This window comes from Trichoplusia ni, chromosome 16 (genome assembly GCF_003590095.1).
Source record: "Trichoplusia ni isolate ovarian cell line Hi5 chromosome 16, tn1, whole genome shotgun sequence".
Taxonomy (NCBI): Eukaryota; Metazoa; Arthropoda; class Insecta; order Lepidoptera; family Noctuidae; genus Trichoplusia; species Trichoplusia ni.
In genome coordinates this window covers 9,380,132-9,401,814 of record NC_039493.1, presented here as the reverse complement: position 1 = coordinate 9,401,814, position 21,683 = coordinate 9,380,132, and the positions used below count along the sequence as shown (strand labels likewise).

General features: G+C 38.0%; 2 protein-coding genes across 6 annotated transcripts in view; one reads left to right on the top strand and one right to left on the bottom strand.

Annotated features, from left to right (window-relative positions):
* The window catches only part of LOC113502200 (transcriptional coactivator YAP1-like), a 29,646-nt gene extending 14,171 nt beyond the window's left edge, over window positions 1-15,475 (top strand). Inside the window, exons 2-6 of one of the 5 annotated variants that reach the window (XM_026883646.1) lie at window positions 7,991-8,136; window positions 11,793-11,933; window positions 12,109-12,266; window positions 12,468-12,785; window positions 13,128-15,475. In XM_026883646.1, the coding sequence (XP_026739447.1) occupies window positions 7,991-8,136; window positions 11,793-11,933; window positions 12,109-12,266; window positions 12,468-12,785; window positions 13,128-13,223 (859 nt within the window). In that variant the 3' untranslated portion in view covers window positions 13,224-15,475. Of the gene's footprint in view, window positions 1-7,990; window positions 8,137-11,789; window positions 11,934-12,108; window positions 12,267-12,467; window positions 12,786-13,127 lie in introns of all 5 variants that reach the window. The other 4 variants (XM_026883645.1, XM_026883647.1, XM_026883648.1 and 1 more) reach the window with 4 other exon arrangements.
* Window positions 15,476-15,588: 113 nt separating this feature from the next.
* LOC113502197 (myrosinase 1-like) lies at window positions 15,589-21,669 on the bottom strand. The gene is made up of 9 exons (XM_026883641.1): window positions 21,561-21,669; window positions 19,404-19,495; window positions 18,739-19,007; window positions 18,237-18,641; window positions 17,844-18,146; window positions 17,638-17,772; window positions 17,447-17,553; window positions 16,911-17,046; window positions 15,589-15,708 (listed from the first exon to the last, which is right to left on the bottom strand). Exons 1-9 carry the CDS (start codon window positions 21,608-21,610, stop codon window positions 15,694-15,696), a joined length of 1,512 nt encoding a protein of 503 aa, XP_026739442.1. The 5' UTR covers window positions 21,611-21,669; the 3' UTR covers window positions 15,589-15,693.
* Between the last annotated feature and the right edge of the window lie 14 nt (window positions 21,670-21,683).

Here is a 21,683-nt window from a genome sequence, read left to right as displayed (position 1 = left end):
ACAGCTCGCTGGTTTATACGCATTACACGATACATTCGCGACTTGCCAGAGCACTGTCACTGAGTGTCACTGATTGTGACTCGACGTTGCACGTTGATTACAGAACGATATAATATCTAATTATGTTTCAATGAAACTTTTCATACCTACTTCAATGTTGTTACAATCGATTGTAAATGGGCCTGTTTATATGTGAGCCATAACAAAACTTTATCAGTCGGGAGGCAACTGATAAGAGTTTAAACATCACCAGTTCGGCATTCATCTTAACGGTGAACTGTTTCATATCTTCTCTCTAAAAAGAAAACTCAAACTTTTACAGACAGTTATTTTTCTCTTTGAGCTATTCTGGAACGGCACGAGACGTGATTGACGTAGTTTGCCACACAGATTCCCTTAACGCGTTTCTAAAATTGACTTTTATTAGTAATTTGCGAATATTTTATGACTGTTAGAAACAACTTAATTATACCTTCTAAATATATTATCCCTATTTAGGCAGACATCGTTTTAAATATAAATTCCTACAGATTTCTGCAAGGAATCTTCGAAACCAGTTAGTTTCGCAGCCAAACTTAAGATAGCATGCAACGTCGTTTAGTAAGAAATTACGCTGGCGATCATTAGGCTAGGGAATTATTTGGAAGTGTTAAGAAGACCGAGATAAAGCATAGTGACGTCGACCCGGATGCTGTCTCAATGGCGGACACTAAAGTAAACTGAACTGAACTGGAAGTCAGGTCACGATGCTGTTATCCTTGCTTATTGCACGAGTAAAAACCAAGTTCCTCCTTATTTAATGTCTTAAACAAGATAATAACTAACCAACACCAATTTATAGTAATTAGGTACTTACCTACCATAATATTATAATGAAGCTGAATAACCAGTTGATATATCAAAATAAGTTCGATACATTTTCCTTATGTATGTCGGTTAAAGCAAGCTGAAAGAAAAGACAGATAGTTCTTATGCTCACCATATTCTCAGATAAAGCAAGCGTCGTGTATTATCTCTTTACTTTCTAAAGCTAGATGAAAAAACACGTTGTTAACCTCTGGCAGCGAGAGGCAGGACACCGAGCGGCAAGGCCGACCGGTCCGGTTGCCGCCCGCCGCGCCCAGCCCGCGCCGCGCGCGCACCGTGCGTGGCGCAGCCACTACGTACACCGCACCTTATTACCAAACACCAACATTAAAACCACCTTTATTTCCAAGTAGTAAGACTGACTTTCGAAATCTGTCGTAACCACAAATCTGCGGTCGACAGTATGTACGCACCGACACATGTCTATTAGTACATAAACGCCTTAGCACATTTATTATACCGATAACATGATCAATCGTCGAGCGACGACGAATCCCACCATCTGATTAGTTTATGGGTAAATGACACAGCGTAAACAAATCTTTGTTTAGTCAATATTAATCATGGAATCAAAGTAATTTTACAAAAAGAAAATTATTACTATTTGTATTGATTTGAATAGGCCCTAATCGGTTTGGAAAAGTAAATCAAAGAACTGTTTTCAGGAGTAGAACATCGTTACACTTTTCCTTGTTTTTAGAGTACATTAAATATCAACCTATTTACCCATAAGGATGTCTCACAGCAATATTATAAACTCTCATTACAAATTTTCGAAGAAATGGTGTTTGTGTCATCGCAGTTCAAAGAGAATTAACAGTTCAAAGAAAGTTGTAATGAGATTGTGATAATTCATTGCCTAAGGAAAATACGTTATATATCTACGTTTTGGCTGGAACAGTAGATCCCATAATAAAATCATCGGCCGGAAGTCGATGCGTCATGAGTGCGTTTTCGTCCACTTCTCTTAGTGTGAGTGTAATGTGCTCTCTAGAGTGTAGGTAGCATGTGCGGCGTAGACAGTGTGATATTATCGCCACTGATTGACAAGAATATGCGATTCTACCCCGTGTCAGGTATTATGGGATATGTACAAAAGTAATATTTGTCTAAGAACCCTGAAATACATCTAAATGAACTGTTGTTGTCTGTAGTCTGTACATTTGTGTGATGTAGTGGTTACGTTGCTCTAACGCTTGTATAGTGTTACTGATTATTCGTGTGTGCGTTTATTTACGTACGCGAGCGCCGACTCGTCCGAGATTCAAATTTAGAATGCCGTCTCCGCCATGTTGTTCTCAGTGAAAAACCTACGATCCATCGTGTGGAAGCCGTGGATCTGTCGCAAAGATAACGGACAAATCCTTCTTGTGAATCCCGATTTCCGCATCGTTTTCCAAACTATCATTGCACCTAGTGCCTACGTATATTTGTCGCAGATTTCCCCTTTAGATGGGGACTTCCTAGATTATGATGTTTAAAGTAACATCTATAAGGACAGAATACAGCTGTCTACGGTACTGTTATCTTGAGGCCGTCTGAAAATTTAGTTAACGTAAATAAATGTGTCGGTTAGTAAAACGTAAGTGTATTCATGTGAATGAATGAGTCACGCCCAGAATTGGTCTGGTTCAGTTATTCAATAGATTGGTTAGAAATCACCACTTTTATTCTTTAGTTTTGTTAAATAAGGAGTCGAAAACTATTGCCAAGGAAGGAGTTTCGGCTGCAAACTGCAAACATTATTTTCGTGCCTTTTAGGTCATAAGAAATTTTGATTTCTGAAATGAGTTTGAAATGGGCAAAGACCAAGAAAATCTAACTAAAGAAGGTTGTCAGATATGATGTGATGAGGTCTACATAACATGTCATACGCAGAATGCCTATTAAAAAAATAAATTTAGCATGTCATATTGATGTCACAGTTATTATTGAGCCGCAATAAAACAAAATGTGATACAAACAATTGCCTAAGAATAGTGAAACTATCACAAAACGCACATGTCTAGTGACAACTACAACAATATGAACAGTGATAGCACAGTTTTATTTACACAGATACTGATCACTGACACTAGAACAATGTTTGCCAACAGTCGCTTTGTTGACGAGACGACACACTTCGGTTAACGGTACAGATACGTACCTACTGTTTATGCTACCATCTATTGCATTACCACTACAAAGAAACCATTTGCATGTCAATATTGTGTCGATATTCCACGATTTCCACATGAGGTGCCGATTGTTGCACTTCCACAGTTTTCTCAATTTGTAAGAGTGACAGTTCCTATTTATTTAGATATTCCTTAGTGACCATTTCCACGCTGGTAGACTTACACTCATTCATTTTGACTGATTCATTTAATGGGTTTATAATTTACGATGATCCCTTTAATTGGGATCACTCGTCCCAGCTAACAAATTTGAATGGAAAACATTACGTCTTCGTTCTTGGTTGAGCAGAATGTTAATGCTCTACTCCCTCTTCACGTAATAAGATGATACCTTATATGGTTTTTGACCTTAACATTTGTAACAGTGAAAGACCCGTTAAATATGTTTAGCAGGTTTTAAGTGAGCTCGTAAACAGAAACAAACTTTTATACAAAAGAAATGGGTTTCGAACAGTACCTACTTCTGGTTTTTTTGGTAGGTAGAGATTTAAGATACGCAAGTTAAACGTAGTAAGTTGTCTGTGCTCTGTGAAACACAACTAGGGATTTCTTCGTTTGTACAATAGAAGTTATAAAAGCGGAACAGAATCATTGTCTTGTATAATATTTTTCTATTCATGAGACAATACGTCCGCAACGAACAACGTGGAGTCCACACTGCTGTCGTTTATGTTAAGTAGTAAATTAGCGTATTCTTTAACCTTCAGCTTTATTGATTTGTTCATACGACGTTTGTAGAAAACGGTGAGGTTTGAGAAAAGTATAATGAAGTATGCTTCTTAAATAAGTGTGTAGAGCGACTCTACATTACATATTGTAACCGCACATGAACTTGATTATGTAATCAATCCAGGAATAAATAAAGCTGATTCGTTTCGAGGTTACTCGGTTTCTGCCTCGTGTTGTTGTATATCTCAGCTTGTATTGTGTAGTGTTGTGTGCAAGTGGAGAAGTGGGAATATTGCGCACCAGACGAGGATGTACGTCCGATGTGACGCGTATCCGGTGCAACCAGAGCAGCGTCTTACACTCGCACAGAGCACATCACGCACACTTCCACTAACAGATGCTTCTCGTGGACTGCCTGTGTTTGGATTTCATATCGTCTAGATTTAAGTGGTTTCAATTGTAACTGATGCGGGCAGTAATTACGTTTATGACGTAATCTCGCTATTTAATTCGAATATTATATTGTTTTAAACTAAATAATGAATATGTAAAGCTAACTGTGAATGTAATTTGAATATAATATAAAATGTATCCAATGTACAGTGTACCGTTAGTACTTATTGAGGGACTGTTAATTCGCTCTCGATTTGTATTTGAAGTCGATGCTAGCTAATAGAGAGTGAAAACACATTATTATTACAACGTACCTCTATTATATACCAGCGTATAGGTACACATAACCACTATAATATATTGGCATCTGAATGAGATTTTGCGAGCTGCTACTCAACCATCATAGTTATTTTAATGTTTATGTTACGTCGACGGACGCGACCAACTTTATTTTCCGTTTAATTGAAACACGAGGCATTTCACCGAATTCGTCATATTGTGCCCGCGAATCTGTTTACGATACATACTTTGTTTGCCTCGCCATGTGCAGTTGCGAGTCACTTAAATATATTTTCCTTTAGTATGTCGTTTAATCCCTTAATTTATATCTGACGTCTTTGCAAATTTACAATGTCTTGCACAGGTAGGAGTGATGATGTTATTAAACTGAAATACGAGTGTAACAAAAAATGCTATCTTAATTGTTGACCTCAGTTTTGATCGCAATCTTCAATGTTGAAAACTTTCTGTCGCTACAAGACTGTATCTAAGTTGTGTAGACTGGTTGAGGCTGCTTCGACTCGGCTTCTCCATCTCGATAACATTCGAGTTGGCCAGTAGGTCGACACTCGCCAGGCATCAGTAGCGTGTTATCGCGAGACACCGCGCGGGTAGCTTGTGCTGCTTGTGCAACAGTGGAAGGCCTTCGCGCGAGAGAAATGGCGTGCTGTTTCTTAACTCTCCTTGTCATATGGCGATTGTTCGCCTGCGAGTATTATGTATTTAAATTCTAATATTGCTAGGCTTTGTGCGTAGTGTTGTCGATTGCTTGTGAACTGGTTATTAGACTAATCACTTGCCTTTACTTCCAACAAGTCACTTTGGTATAATAGGTACAACGTACCTACGTTCATGACATGTATTACGAATTCAGGTAGGTATCCACGCAGTCACGCACCTAATGAATGTTTGTAATTTGCACTAGACCTTTGGTAGTAATGAATCTGAAACAGATTGACTGATAATAGGAGTTTTGGTCAAACACACTGCATGACGGTGATGATAACTTTTAATATAACGGTGACATAACGGTGCAGCACAGGTTATACTTTCTCTTTACTGATTCATAATATTATCTGCGCAGAGGATACAAAAACGAAACGTAAAACACTTTCTCATTTCAGTTTTGCTTTTATAATATAAAATGTACGATTTGACTGTACATGAAATATGCTAGCAACGATGCAAAACTTGATAATACAATCCTTACCGCAAGTATGAATGATATCCATTACCGTCATGTACCTTCTGCCTGAGACGATCAAGTATCTATCCGCGTTGTTAATATCACTGATCTGTTTTCTGAGAACGGTTGATTACATGTTGTCATGTTGTGCCTTCACAGATTGTGGGCAAAATAATGTGAATGTGTACAAACAATCACGTTGAGCGCGGGTGGCGAGTCTCACGTTAGATATAACAGTTTGGTGTTATGCAACTTGAGTCATCCTTTCCCCCCGGGCCTGCGCCCCTTCACCCCCCCCCCCCGCCGCGCCGGCGCAGGCTCCACTGTAATTACACACTTGTCCGCACACCCCGTCGCCCGCGCCGCTCTTCACCTGAAGTGGCGTGATGTGCCTACCACATTCATTATTTAGTTCATAGTATTGCAAACTGCATACCTATAATATGTTACTCATATTAAACCCAGCGACCCTTGAACATTCTTCACAAAAATTAAGTAGAGATATGAACAACGAATAGAGGACAAATGTCTTATTATTTGGTCCAACACTTTTACCGTGACTGCAAAAAATATCAGCTGCGATGATTGCCATGATTAGCCTAGTGTAGAAGTAGTATGTACCAGTTTTTGTTTGGAAACAAGTTCAGTTATATCGTAAACTGAGAATCAATCATCGCATCAAGAAAACAATTAACCTTGATACTACTTATTTAATAACGTATCACTTACGATAATACACTTACATTTCCTCAGTTTGAGAAATGTAGAGGTCAGACGGTTGTGAATCGGAAAGGTGTATGTGTCAAGATTAGGTTCGGAAACAATAAACGAATTTTTAATCTTTCCACCATTCACTTGCAAATAATTCAATAGGAGCACACCTGGCAGTATTTATTCTAAGTTTAGATGTTTACTGTGATAACCTGTGAGTCACCATAAACAAAAACAATAGCATAGTGGCTCAAGTTGCGAGAAAATTGAATGTAACTACATATATTGTATTGCCAATTTTTCAGCGGCCCCTTTTATGTAGAACAGAAGTTCAATCTCTTACAGATTAATATGATTGCAATGAGCTCAGAGCTGTATACGTTGAGGAAGCACTCTACAAATTTACTTAAACACCACCAAGACACCATCTTAAAAAACTTGTGACTACGTGCTTTGATAGCCACACAAGCTAAATGCAAGGATAAAGTTTAACGACAAAAAGTAAAGATCACAATATTTAATAATTATTAATCGTGTAAGTGTAAGTTAATATTTGCAAATGTTGTTTTTAGGTCAGACTGTCCACATGATAGTATTTATACAGTTATCAAAATATTCTTACACGAGGCGAATGAAAACAATGGCTTTACCTATATCTAATTAACATAGGAAGTCGGATTATATTACCTATTGAAGTAAAATAAACCATGGGTTACGTAATCGCCAGAGAAGTAAACTGTGCCAACAATTATTGCTGCTTTTCTATAACAAAATGGACTGCTACATATGAATAATTGAATATATTTTATTCGATGTTGATATCACAAGTCTACGTTATGACAATTCGTAATTGTCTTCCTATATAAGTAACTGAAGTTCTTCACCCCAGATCCGTCCCCACTTTTTTAGATAACATCTTACGACTCTCTTAAAAGGCATAATTAGTTAGCATCCTTTAATTATTTATATTCAGTGTAAAATTAAGTGCGTCTGTCGGGTGTTCACAATGCTCCACCTGACATGGCCATAAAGGTTACACATCGTTTTGTGGTAATGAGGAATTAAACGCAGTTGATAAGTAGCGTTGCAGGTGCGCAGCGTGGCATGAGCACTACAGGTGCTCGGCGTGACATCGCCAACAGCTGATAGCGCGCCCAAGTTCATTACCGTTCCGTGCAAATTGATTTGTCGTGGTAATGCCCCCATCCGCTTTCCAATGCACAAACTTTTATCTTGACCGGCAAAATGCGAAATCAAGTGTTAAAATTCAATATAATATATTATTATCTTGGCAGAAAAAAATATTGAAACCACTTTGCGAAATGTGGTCGTCGCCGAAATATGATCAGAGCCGCGAGCACGAATGTGATGACTGCCTACTTTCAGAGTAAAGAAAGTAAAAGAGTCATTCATCATGGCGGTGGCTATTCACTGGGTCGCACTCGCACACACCGCGTGTCCGGTTTTGTCTACAAATTGGTCACATCGACCGCTAAGTGGGAAGATTTGGCTCACACGATGCCGATGTTGCTAACGGGTTTATAATGAATGCTTTACTCTTCACTAGTAATGTCTTTGTTCGGAAATGCGATTCTTTAACAATCATTTAATTTAACTGAAATTCCGACAATATTTCTTGTATTTTTTTACTTTCTGTCTACTATATTCGAATCTGCCGATGTTAATGGTGTATTTGTTTGTTTTTCAGTCACATAACAAAAACGACGACATGGGACGACCCGCGCAAGACGCTGGCGGCGCAGTCGGTGGCCGGCAGCGTGCAGCACCAGAGCAGCGACGCGCTGCTGACGCAGGCCACCTCGCCGCAGACCATCCCCAACACACCCGCACCAGGTTCATATCCCATCACTTTGCACTCATACTAACACGTTCTAGATTTTTGTTTTAACGTTTTTTCTCTAAATGTTAAAACCAACTATTAAAACTTCTAATGATTTCTCTTAACGGTGGCAATATACTTATTTGCGTATGAAACGTAAGGAAGAGACTGACTAACAAGTTTGAAATTAACCAAGGAAACGTAGTCTTTAATACGTCAGTTATGTTAGAGCTATAAATAGTTCGGACATGAGTATTTTTTTCTGAAAAAACATAAATTGGTACAAATTTACAGGAAAAGCATATTTTGCAACTACTATTATTAAATATAATTTCGGTAGGTAATCGACTATTTATAATTATTTAAAGGTCGATTGTCAGAAGAGTTTAAAACCAAATAGACGTGTCTACTATTTTAATGTTAGTAAAAAACAAATCACAATAAGGCCTATAAATACTTCATGAAGCAAAATAATTAGTTCTCTTTGATCTTATTGTACGACTTTTTGTTAGACACGGCTCGAGTGTAGCGATTTATTTAACGTTAATGTTGCGAGAGCCGCTCCAATGCAATTGTAATGAGTTGGACATCAGTGTGCTTTAGATATAGATATTATACTCTATTTTCTTTGACAATCAACAGACTTTTTAAGTTCAAACAAAAAGCTATTATGCAAGTCATAATATGTCTGGAGTTGGTACAACAACCTCTACGCTTTTGGATAAAGCGATAAAATAAAGGAACGTAATTTTTGAATTATTTTTGGACACAGGTTTGTGTGCTTCTATTAATGGTAATTCATAATTGTTTAATTATACATCAATGCTTCACCTAAAGAGGAAAACAACAAATCCTGTTGATAAGGAAAAAACCGTCAGTTCCCACAATTTTTTTGTGAATTAATAATAATATTCCAGGCAACAAATAAACAATATAATCTAATTACGTGCATTCGACTACAATAACGTTAATGCAGTTAATATGATACCTAGGTACCAATGCGGTTCATGGAGTTTGATGACGTCCATGGTATTTCCATAATACAGAACATATTAATAAACCGCTTAGGCTTAAACCGCCGATAGGCTTAAGGATATTCACAATATTCAGTGAGGTTCTATACCTACGTGTGGCGATCTAAAATAATTTTAGATATTTTGATATATTTATGATATTTTGATTTTAGATATTTTTATAGATTGGTATATGTTTCACATTTGTGAACATTACATACAGTTTTTATTGTGACTCAATTAGTGTATTATCTCTTTTAAAATTATCGTTCTGTTATCTTTTTCTTTTAATCCGGGTAAAGGGTCAAAGACTTTGTACTGATCGGTGGCTATGTTACAGAGTATGCCGAACTACTGGCTAAAACTACCGGAATTAATTCGGTTACTTAAGCTTACCTAACTCTTACCCAAAAAGGGTTCAGTAAGAAATGACTAATACAATTTATTATCAAAATGACTTACTGTAAAGTAATGGCAAAGTCCTGCTGTTACTTGATAATTTTTCGATAAAATCGATACAGCAAATCGGCAATTAAAGGTTCGTAGGAGATAAGATAGAGACAAGATGTGAATTAACATGACCGCCAAAAAAAAATATAGATAGGACTCTCAGTTTAAGGTCCTATTTGATTGAGTTCTTCATAAATTATCTGTAATGTATAGAATAGATATTAGGGTACAAAGCTAGCTTCATTGTTTTTAAGTCTGGATTCAGTTTTTCACGTGATCTAATTGGCCGCAGTTGGCATGTTTAAAATTATCATGGAACTAAAATAAAAACAAGTAAATAACCCGAATTCTAAAACTGATTTTATGACGGGAATTAACGCGTTGTTTCCGTCGGTCGATGCGAGACGAGCGTTGAAAGGTGTTCGGAAAATACATCGGTGTCCCGACGCGGCGCGCTCCGCCCGGCCGCGCTCCCGCCGCGTCGGCCATGGCGCCCGCGCCTTTCAGCGCCTTGCGACACATCCGCCTTACTCTACATTTACAGGCAGACCACTACATCAGAACCGAGTACTTTCTTCATTAATATTTTATCTATCCTTAACACTAAAATGGTAATTATGCACAAAGAGGTTTCCTTCACCCTCCATTTTTTGTGTCATCTACAAAATATTTATGTGAGCTTGCACAGTGACGTGAGTTTTAGTGCACGTGCTTCTCTTTGTGTGTATTTTTTTAAATTATGATAGTTTTGTTGGTACGTGACCTATTCACATATCTGATCACGTTCCGCGCCGCGCCAGGCGCCACTCGGCAAGTGACACTGTTACATCTAACTTTATCTTCACCAAACTACAAACACCTATGTAGATCAGATGACAATACAAATAATTGTGTTTTCAGAGCGCGTTCCTCCTTAATCTCTCGTCGCGATAACACATCACTTGTACACTAAATATTTTTCTCATAACGCATATACCGTTTGCATCTGTTTAAATATAATCTATCAAGTGTGTGATAGGTTTCCTAAAAGATAATTTAATAAGACAATGCTGACCCGGTTTATCCTGGTGTAGTTTAAACATTGAGGTGTTCGGATAGCTATAATTACTCACCCTGTTTCGTGTTTGTAATCTGGCTGTGGGTAGAGGTACAAGGCGGTAGGCGGCCATAACGTAATGCTAACGTAATACCGTGGTTAGTCGCCGAGCCCCGGCTCTGTCGACTGTTGAGTAATGATGATTGTAAATAATGTGTAATTACACTGCACGGGCCGCACAAAGGCAACGTACTTAATAAAGAAATTATCTAGATTGCAACTGTGATAAAGTGCATTGTTTTCATTACGGCCATAGGAGTTACCTATAAATATACTTTGTTTATTTTTACCAACATCAATTTTACAAGAACTAGTGATTCAGCCCGCCTTGTTGTTACCTAAATTAATCACCTTCTGTTTTTAGTAGGTGCATATGTACATTATATGCATAATGTTTATTGGTGACTAATAAGAGATCGTGTTAGAAATATTGCCTTGGTTTGTATACTTGGCAATAAATTAATTCATAAATTCTTATAAATTTTATGATTGCAATATGCTACTAGCATGGTAGAGAGTGGTCCATATTTCATGACACCTGAGTCACCGAGATAACGCCTTTTATTGAAAATACAATATCTTATAACGACTGAAAAATTAAATTAAAATGCTAACTAAATAATTGTCAATTTCCTATGTCGTGGACAATGAATAGTGCAGCACGTAATACATGTAATCGTACAATTAGTATTGAGCAACGTTAATAGCGACGGATAGCGACGGTATTGGCGATCAATTAGCCGCCTGCGTATCTGTGTATCTGTGAATTGTTTATGAATGATCGGTTGTTTGTTGCGCTGCGCCGCGTATACAAAGCGTGAGTGAGCGCTCCGTACGCGAGCGACAGTGCGCGCGCGTTGTGAATCATGTTTGGATGCGAGTGCCAAGCGCTGGGCAGCTCGCGCTCGTCTGGCGCCGTTGTTTCTTGGAACGAGCTCTCGGCGACCTTCCTGTTGTCCACCTGATTCTCGATCACGTGTGCGTACGTCTTAGTTTGTAATGTGCTGGCTTGCAACTAGTCGCTGTTGAGAGAATCATTAGTTGTTTCCTACAAATGACAAGTGTAACTTTTCAAAGGTACTGATTACGTACGTTTGATTGATTTCAGCAGCGAAGAGTACAAGTAGTAACACAACGACGGATCCACTAGGGCCCCTGCCGGAGGGTTGGGAGCAGGCCGCGACGGCGGAAGGAGAAATCTACTTTATAAATCATGCCGCTCGCACCACATCCTGGTTCGATCCAAGGATACGTAAGTATACAACATATAAAGTGAATGTCACCAATGCTTAATTATGCCGTATGATTATACAATTATTTATTTATAAGATAATGTCAGCAACACACGCATTTTATTTTGCAAGCGTTATCGAATAAGGAAGTGAAACGTTGTGAACCAGTTTGTGATGTGTGATCTGTGTTTCCAGCGCAACACTTGCAGCGCACGCCGGCGGCGGGCGGCACCGGCCCGGAAGGCGTCTGGGCCAATGCGTCCCTACAGGCCTGCCAGCAGAAGCTGCGGCTCCAGTCGCTACAGATGGAACGAGAGCGCCTTAAGCAACGCCAGCAGGAGATCAGAATCCAGGTAACAACCAAACTTTGAAATGTGCAATGGGAGACAGTGTAGTAAATAAAGTTTTCTTGAATAAGATACTTGATTTGCAACAGTGAAAAGAAAGTAGTTGACTAGAATTTTATGATATTACTGCTGGGTTATTTCATCAACTTTTAAGAGATACGGCTACAAGTATCTAATACCTACTAATATTGCTGTTTAATGTTTCAGCAAGAGCTTATAATGTCGCGGCAGGCGTCGTCCATCGTGTCGTCGCTGGCGAGCAGCGCGGGCGCGGGCAACACGGAGCTGCCGCTGGACCCGTTCCTGTCGGGGCTGTCGGAGCACCAGCGGCAGGAGTCGGCCGACAGCGGCCTGGGCATGGCCGTGCCGCACTCCTACTCCATGCCGCCCACGCCCGAGGGCTTCCTGGCCAGCATGGACGACCGCATGGACTGCACCAGCGAGGCCGGCGCCAACCTCGACTCCACCGACATGGCGCTCGCTGACAACCTCGACTCCACTGACGACCTGGTACCGTCTTTACAGGTATTTTACTAATCACGTTTAATTGCAAGGACGGGACGCTCCACTCGTTAACTTGTTCCCATACTAGTTTTGTCCCGTCTTCTACTGCAATTAGACATTAACTTGGCCCTTAATTTCTAACACATACCAACTATATACAACCTTAGAAATACTCTACTGAAACTGCTGCTCTTTCATGAATATCGTACCTGGCCACATGATTGATATTGCGCACTACAATCAAGGTGTCACTAAGCTTTGCATTGTAATTGATACGATATTGATCACAGAAATGATTTAGGTTTTAATGTACGTTAGCAATTTGCTTGTGTTCTTTCTAACAGTCCTGTTTAATGGTTTCAGTTGAACGAGTTTACAAACGACATACTCCTGGACGACGTGCAATCGCTCATCAACTCGACGCCGAGCAAGCCGGACAACGTGCTGACATGGCTGTAAGCGGCCAGCACCGCTTACACCTACAAACTTTCAAATTAGGTATTATAATATGTTTAATTTAGCGTACTTACCGCTTATATAATGTCGACCGCTATAACAGTGTCGGTGACAGAACGGTAACGATGGTGTAAATTTCACTTTGAAAATGACAATTGATAGCATAACATGTGTAATGACTGATGTGGGATTTCATGTGACGTATTGTGTGCTTATGAATTAGGATAGTTAGTTACTTTCAGTACCAGTACGATGGCTACCATGAGAACAGTTAAACCGATGTGGAGAAGCCACTCGTTCGACATGCTGCGTCAGCCTGTAACGTTATTTACTGTTTCAATGTTTTTTTTTTAATAAGCTCTCCACATCGGTTTCACATTTCTAAACAATATCTGCTCGCTTTTTATGCAGAATTGATTTTATCTCTGTCTCTGCATTTATTCGAATGAGATAGGAATACGAAATTGTGTGAGTATAATATGTGTTTCTACTTCGTTGTGGTTATAGATGTGTGGACTCTTTGTATGTCTGAGTTAATGACACATACTCATCGTTATTCCTGAATTATTACTTGGCGTCATAAGTATTGGAAACTAATTGTGTTTTCACTTTTAGCTAGGAGATACATGCTGACTTGTAAGAGAGTAGTTCTCTCGTCTGTTATATGAGCAATATGCTTTGGTGCTCAGATTTGAATATTTTCAACCAGTTTAGGAATGAGATGAGCTACGGAACTAATGCCAAGTATCGCGGTAGTGATGTCCTCGCGCGCTAGTGCGGGGCCGCGGTGGCTGCACGCCTTCTTTCGTAGCAGAAAGTAGTTGCGTTGCAACGCAATCATTCGTGAACTAGGTTTCCCATATTCTTTTCATAGAGACTATCGGAAATCGTATTCGGTATAAACAAACAATATTTTATGATATATTTTAAAATTAAGATTGTGATAACATCTTGATGTAACAGTGCCTTATTGTGCCTTGATAAAATTATAATATTTATTGTTGTAATAATTTAGATAATGTTGAGATATTTTTACAATTTTCCATTGTCGAACTATTGATGTAATAGTGATTTGACAGAAATAAACTACTTATGTACTTGTAGAACGTTGTTTGTCAACTTACACCGTCCTTGTGAATTTTCGAGATTATGAATAGTTAAGTTTTAATAGTTAATCAGAAGTAGGTAATTATGTTGGCAACTATTATGTTTACTTATTAGAGCGTTGGGTTGTAAGTGAACAATGTTCAAACCTAAGCAATATTCAAATGTATGGGTGCAGCTAGCTAGCTAATTATAGGGAGTAATTGGAGCTCGAAATTTTGCCTCTAAGTGCCTTACTCGAAACATATTGATGTCTGATGAAACTTTGTAGCGTTAAATGAATTTATTGAAACAGCCGTGACGTTACAATCGGTGCCGACTCTCAGTTGCGAGATCTATGTTCGATGTCTACTCTTACATTACTAGTATTACTTCATTATGTTTAATACAATTCATTCAATCATCAATCATAATATATCAACAAAAGAAAATGTTTCAAAATTTTGTAAGCCCACCTAGTCTTTTGAGTTTTGTATGAGTGTATTGAATTCAGCTAGCTTGATTGAATAATTATGATAATGGAATTAGGCCTTTATTATCAAATGCTACATTGAAAACTTTGCCATATTAGTAAAAGTACTATTATTCTTATAAGACTTGAATGTAATCTTCATGACGAATAGCAATAGATAGCATCTGTGTAACTATTGTAATTAGACGTAACGGTGCTGGGTTGATGATACATATAATTTTGTATTCTGTAGATCCATTTGTTGTATACTTTTATATTTGTATTTGTCGTGTATTAATTCTAAGAGTCCGTAAGTTTGGATGCTTCTCATATTGTTCGGTTGATTATTGTTACCGTTTCCCTCCCCTGTATTGTGAAGTCGGTCGGAGAGAGCGCCGCGCGTCCGCCGCGTCGACAAACATTCCATGTTGCTACAGTACACCGCGCCTGCCACTTGCTAACCAATAATAGCCTGAACAATATCTCAAGTGTAAACTGTAATCAATTATTTCTAAGTATAGCCTTTATGAGAAACATATCTTTTCAGCCTGATAACAGATGCAAGTTTTCTATGTAGTGTATGTAACTACGTGTATCAATGTTATAACAATGAAATTACGTGTCAAAGTTATTAATTTACTTTAATTTCATTGTAAATAATTCGATATTCTTATATGAATTAAATAAATATTTGTTTTAATACCTATTATATATTTCACTTCCCTTATAAATAACACGAATATTTAATGAAACTGGACAAATTACAATTCACTCCTGCCTGTTCTTGTCTGTTGGAAAAGAAAGAAAACATGCTTAGTATTAATAATATGCTTTATTTCTTAACTATAACAAGCAGCTGAAGCATGTCCCATCTCTACATATATACAATATATAATCGGTGTTACCATGCTTCATCCATCAGTGATTGCGCACCTGTCAAAACGTGGGCAACATTAGTAGGGTTATGCGTAGTAAACGATAGACGTAACCGATGAACCGATGCTCCCAGACTACAAACCAGACAGTCAGATAGGAAGGTGATAGTTCAAGCACTAAGCGATTACCGTAACATGTTAGTTTATGAGCCGATTGCATCATTTATCTATTACAATTCATTATCTATAAATTTGCGCAAATTAGAATGTCCGACCTTAGTTAATTGGTTGTATACTACACGTTTAAAATACAGTCATAGTATGTAAATTGACTAGTCATGAATTCGGAATATTTTAGTGTAATTTAAGAGTAAACGAAGCATGCACAAAATGACACAGCAAAGAATACGAGAAGGACAAAATGCAGAATAATTAACTAAACGTCAAATGCTGTCTGTAAAAACAGTTGCTGCATCTACCTATTAGCTGACTAGAGGCTTACAAATGCTAAGTTTAACAACATTTTTCCTTATATTACAGAAGGATTTATAATTTATTTACAAAATTCTATTAAACATTATATCAGTTCTGAAATTAACATCGACGAAAACTACCCTATTGAGTTATTGCTTAAATTCAATTTGACTTCAAGCCCGTTAGCGATTTTGTATTACATACTAAAAGGGGGTAATTAAACCAGTCGATTTTATTTCACGATATCACACCAAAAAAGGAAATATTTTTGTTCACTTTAATACTTAGCCATATGTACATTCCTATGTGTTATATACTTATGGGTTGTACATAATTAAGACTAGACAGGCTATAGCACTGAAACAGTTTAATTGGAGCAGACATAGTATAGCTTGACAACAAGGATACAAGCAAGGAAAACTATTCACCATTCTGCGAAATGCCATAAAAAGTTGCCTTTGATTTTGCATGCCAGAGAAATAAATAGATGCAGGAATGTTTTACTGCATGCTTCAAACCACAGACTAATTAACAGTACCGAATATAGCTTGGCTCTACATCAGAAACAGTAAAGGTATTATAAAACTGTGAATATAAATCTTTTTCCGATTCATGCATGCTGCACTTGACATGGCATGCTGGTACAATAATGAAGAGCACAAAACTCTGTTCAAATGTTATTTGTCCTGTGTTTAAAACATGTCCTGCAGAAGTATAGGTATAGATTTGATAGTTTTAAGTAAGTATGAATATAATGGCAAGCTAGCAGCGGCGTGCAGTTCTTACGGAGGGATCCTTGTAGCGGTCGAAATGCGGCAGCTCGTGGTTGTCGATGAGCTCGCGGTAGTACTGCACCGACAGCTTTGGGGTGCGCGGACGTGCGGGGTCCGTGATGTTCACGTAGTAGAACCCGAAGCGCTCACTGTGAAATGACAAAATTAATTTGCTGATCAATAAAGCAAAACTAATAATGTCCTGATTGATATTGAGCATGTAAGATATTATAGTGCACAAACGTGCGCGCAAAGGCAATCTGACTTGATCGGAAAGACTTTAGGCGCAGGACCTAAATTTTAACTTGCCTCGAAGCTTAATATTTTTGTCTATAAGGCTCACAATTCTACATTATCTCGGGTCTGGGTGTCTGTGGTACCTTCATTTTATCTGAACTCCATAACACAAGAGCTGTAGCAGCTTACTTGGGTTCAGAACAGTGTATGTGATGTTGTCCGCATTATTTATTTATTATTATTAAAAAAAAATCGATGTTTAAAAGTGCTAACTCTGGCAGTAGTTTCAAAGTTATTTTAGTCATAACTCACGAGAATCCAGCCCTCCATTCAAAGTTGTCCATAAGGGTCCAGGCGGTGTATCCAAGTACATTGACTTTGTCGTCGTTGATCACATTAAGGATTTCAGACAGGTAGTCCTACAATCACAAATATAAAATTAATAGTTATAACTACTATATTATAACACAGTTTCGTAAATAGAATAATGGAATTTAGCTTACATTGAAGTATTTGATGCGACCGTAGTCTTCCAAATCACCGCGGTCAGAGAATCCGTTTTCAGTGATGTAAATTGGGGGGTCGTTGTAAGAGATCTTGCACCAACGCAGCAAGTTAGCGAAACCAGTTGGGACCACCTAAAAGAAGAAGAGTAAGTACAACCTATTGCCGCACAATTACAGCACCACACAAGGTAATAAATATTTACCCTAAGCCATTCAGAAGCAGAATCTCCACCAACTTCCATGGTAGTCACTGCACCGATGTCCTTCAACCAAGATGGTGACTTAGCAATAGGGTCGACGCCAGCACCAGTGATCAGATGAGTGGTGTAGTGGTTGATACCCAAGAAGTCTGATGTACCCTTGATCCTCTGGATCCAGTAGGCGTCGAATTGTTCAAGACGAGGTTTCCTTAAGCCTTCAGCTTCGCTCTGACGAGCAATGTTCTCCACCATCACTTTTGGGTAGCCTCCTTCAACGGTGAAGATGGGGTGAGCGAACCACCCGAACTAGATATAAAAAAGAAAATTACGGTCAAATATGTTATTCGATTATTTTAACAATTCGTTGATTACATATTTCATAAATATTCAGCTTACTTTGAATTGATTGGCTACTTCTGCCAAAGCAACAAGTTCAGAGTTCTCCGGGTCGCTGGGCTCGTACCAGATGGAGTTGATGGAGATGAAGATTCTTCCGTTTTGGACGGGGCGGTAAGTTTCATTGTATAAGTGGTAGCTTTCAGCGTGAGCTTTCAACAAGGTATCACTGCACAAGTAGTTTCCTACGCCGTGGCTGTCTATTGCCGGGGCTTTCTTTTCATCACCGTAGGCATCTTCGCAAATTTCGTAGGGCTCGTTGAAGGTAATCCAAGATTTAATTTTACCTCCGAACTCTTTAAAGCAGAAGTCCGAGTAGTCGTAGAAGTAGTCAATCATCTTAGGATTAGCCCAGCCTCCCAAATCTTGAAGTGACTGAGGTAAGTCCCAGTGGAACAGGGTGACCTAGAAAATTATAAAGTATTTCAGGTTATACTCCGTCACTGGGCGATGAAGGAGTTTTGATTTGGTGTTTAAACAATTAAATACAATAAAATCTTACAAGTGGCTCAATGTTGTTTTCGGCTAGAAGGTCAAGGAGTTCGTTGTAGTAGCGGATGCCATCGGGGTTAACGTAGTCGATGCGGCCGGTGGGCAGGATACGAGACCAGGACAAAGAGAACCGATAGAAGTGAACACCAAGGGCGACCAGTTCCTCGACATCCTCATGAAGACGGTGGTACGAGTCACAAGCAATGTCTCCGTTGGTACCGTCCGCGATTAGTTCGGGACGTGTGTGGGTTAGACGATCCCATACGTTTTCGGATTTACCTGGAAATGTATAGGTTTAAATTATTTATCGGGTCGGATCAGCTCGGTTCGAGTGGAGCTTAAAGATCTGAAAATAAGTAGTCGAATTATAGGACTTGCAATTCCTACACGGTAATCTACATGTAGCAGATGGCTCTTTTGAAAACATCTTTATGTAATACAATAGATAATGAATATTGTCCTCCTATTTTTATCACAACAAATGACATCAGATAGGTCTCTTAATAAAGTTCCGTATTCTTAGAGGAGAATTTGGAATTAAGATTTCTTATCCCATCTCGCATGGTGATAACATTTGATCGAGTATCGATTCTGTCAGGTCCGGTCCAAGATATCGGAATACCACTTCAACGGTACGATAAGGTTGTGAAGGTAGTAAACAAGTAAACATCTTACCGCTGACGTTCCATGCTCCCTCGATCTGGTGGGATGCTGTTGCTACGCCAAAAGTGAATCCCGGTGGGAATTTTGTGTACCCAGCAATGCTTCTGTAACATTAATGTTTTACGGACAAATGTAGATTTTTATTGAATAAAACTTTTAACTTTTTGGGACTATCCAATTTTTTTGTAAGTAATTTATGTGTACATCTTTATGTCATGTGCTTTCGTTTAACAACTGCAATCACAATGATAATCATTAATACTAACTGAAGAGGATTTAAAAAAGAAAGGCTTTACAAAAATCTTGCCTTTACAAAGCTGTTTTGTTTCCACTGTCTCCAAATTAACGAACTGATAACACAACTGTTTTACAGCATACAACTACCACTTACTTACTTAAATAAATTCAAATATGAATTTTATACCGAAAAACAGAACAAATTATCGTGCCTATCACACAAACTCTTTCTAGGTGGGAATCGAACCTACGACCTGATAAGAATAGACCCGCCATGATAGACCGACGAAGCATAGTGGCCGCCAATGTAAATAAACTTGGTGTGCATCGATGCGTAGCGGTTACACTTAGGTACCGGTGTTAAAATGTTAGTCGTCATTCATTACATTGTTAATAAACAACATTCGAAAAGAACATTTAAAATGACTAAATATTAAAGTTTTGGTGAAAGCAATTGTTAAAGAAAGCAAACGTTTGTTCGTATTAGGGTATATATTTTCTATGCTACTCTCAATACAACTATTATTTACATACAATTAATGATAAGATTTTTATATCCTGAATACAAAACTGATACAAAAATCTGTAAGTCTTCATAGACGTTAAAAATATTAGTTTTCCTTAAATATTACTAATTTGATCTATTCCTTTCTAATACCAATGGTATTAGTTTGGAATATAAATTATTATTTTACTCCAAACGGACACCAAATTTCAAATATTTAAAAGAAATACCTAAAGTATTCCCAAAGAATACCATAACATAACTTTAAGTACAGTCGCAGAAAACGTTTATTTTGCTTTTAAAAAAAGAGAGACGTTTGGTGTTTCCATGGTGAACGTCATCGAACTACAAATGACATAGAATTTTGGCATTTAAAACTAACTACTACTGTGCTGAAAAACGTAAATTTACATTAGCTTCTGGTAGCGCTGAAAGAAGAGGCCGCCTTACAAATAGAATAGTGGTCGCAACACCAATAGAGAAAAGAGCACCACACGTAAAACGATGTGTGGGGGAAACTGTGATAAATAACCAAAGGATCAAACATGTCAAATTACAGTCGGTCACTGCCTGGAAAAACTAAAAAATAATTTTAGTAAAATACAAATATGTTATTGTTACCAAAAATTAGATAATTGTGCCGAGTTAAAAATATTTTTTTAGATAAAAGGTTGATTTTTTACATATTACCTTTAAAGATAAGACCAAGTTAACAAAAGTAGATTTTTTATATTTAATGTTGATTGTCATGCTAAAATTTTATATTAGTTTACAAAGCAAAAAAAAAAAATCTCTATATAATAGTAGTTGATTGTAATTTTTAGTGTTTAAGAGTAATTTTAATACATTTTTTTTGATAGTTTTTATTTACTGCATTTTAAAGTCAAAAATGAATGATACCTATTGATTTGATGGAAAAGCTTTATTTTATTCTTTAGGTATTTGTGCAATTATTTCCTACTTCACTTAAACAAGTTTAAAAACTCTACTAACTTAAAATCATATTTCACAGCATTTTTATTACTGTCTGTACCTTCATAACCATTTTACTAATTTTGGGATTCGTTTATGAGTGATATTCGTTCGGAATAGAATAGAATTTTACTGGGATAATTAATTAATACCAGTGGTATTAGGTTTTGGTATTAGAAAGGAATAGATCACCAATTTCATGACACAAGGTTTTTTCCTTCAACCCAATCAAGGGTGTTCAATGAATCGATATTCGTACCTCAATGGCACTCAAGTACCAAATGAGGCTATAGTGGGGATTGTGACTTGCAGTTGAATGTATTAATTATCTCTGGGCAAAGTTATTGACCTTTAAATCTAAGTTGAAACTACAAGAGAAAATATTATCGAAAACTTGTTAACCGGTGACACTGATAATGGTGTTATGGTGGGGCAGTATCAACAAACACACTCACGAGTGGCACAGCGCCAGCAGCCCGATAATGCTCCAAGTTGTCACCGCCATAGCTCCGAGTCGCTCCGTCGCCGACGACGAACTGCACTGAGCTCGCCACACGCCAATATAAGTTAGTTCGTCC

What these genes read in the sequence shown, in the direction of transcription:
- LOC113502197 (XM_026883641.1), bottom strand. Translation starts at nt 21,610, where the DNA reads ATGGCGGTGACAACTTGGAGCATTATCGGGCTGCTGGCGCTGTGCCAC. An exon ending in AAGTAGCCAATCAATTCAAA is followed by an intron (nt 18,147 to 18,236) that starts GTAAGCTGAATA and finishes TTTTATATCTAG; the next exon opens with TTCGGGTGGTTCGCTCACCC. An exon ending in GTCGCATCAAATACTTCAAT is followed by an intron (nt 17,554 to 17,637) that starts GTAAGCTAAATT and finishes TTGTGATTGTAG; the next exon opens with GACTACCTGTCTGAAATCCT.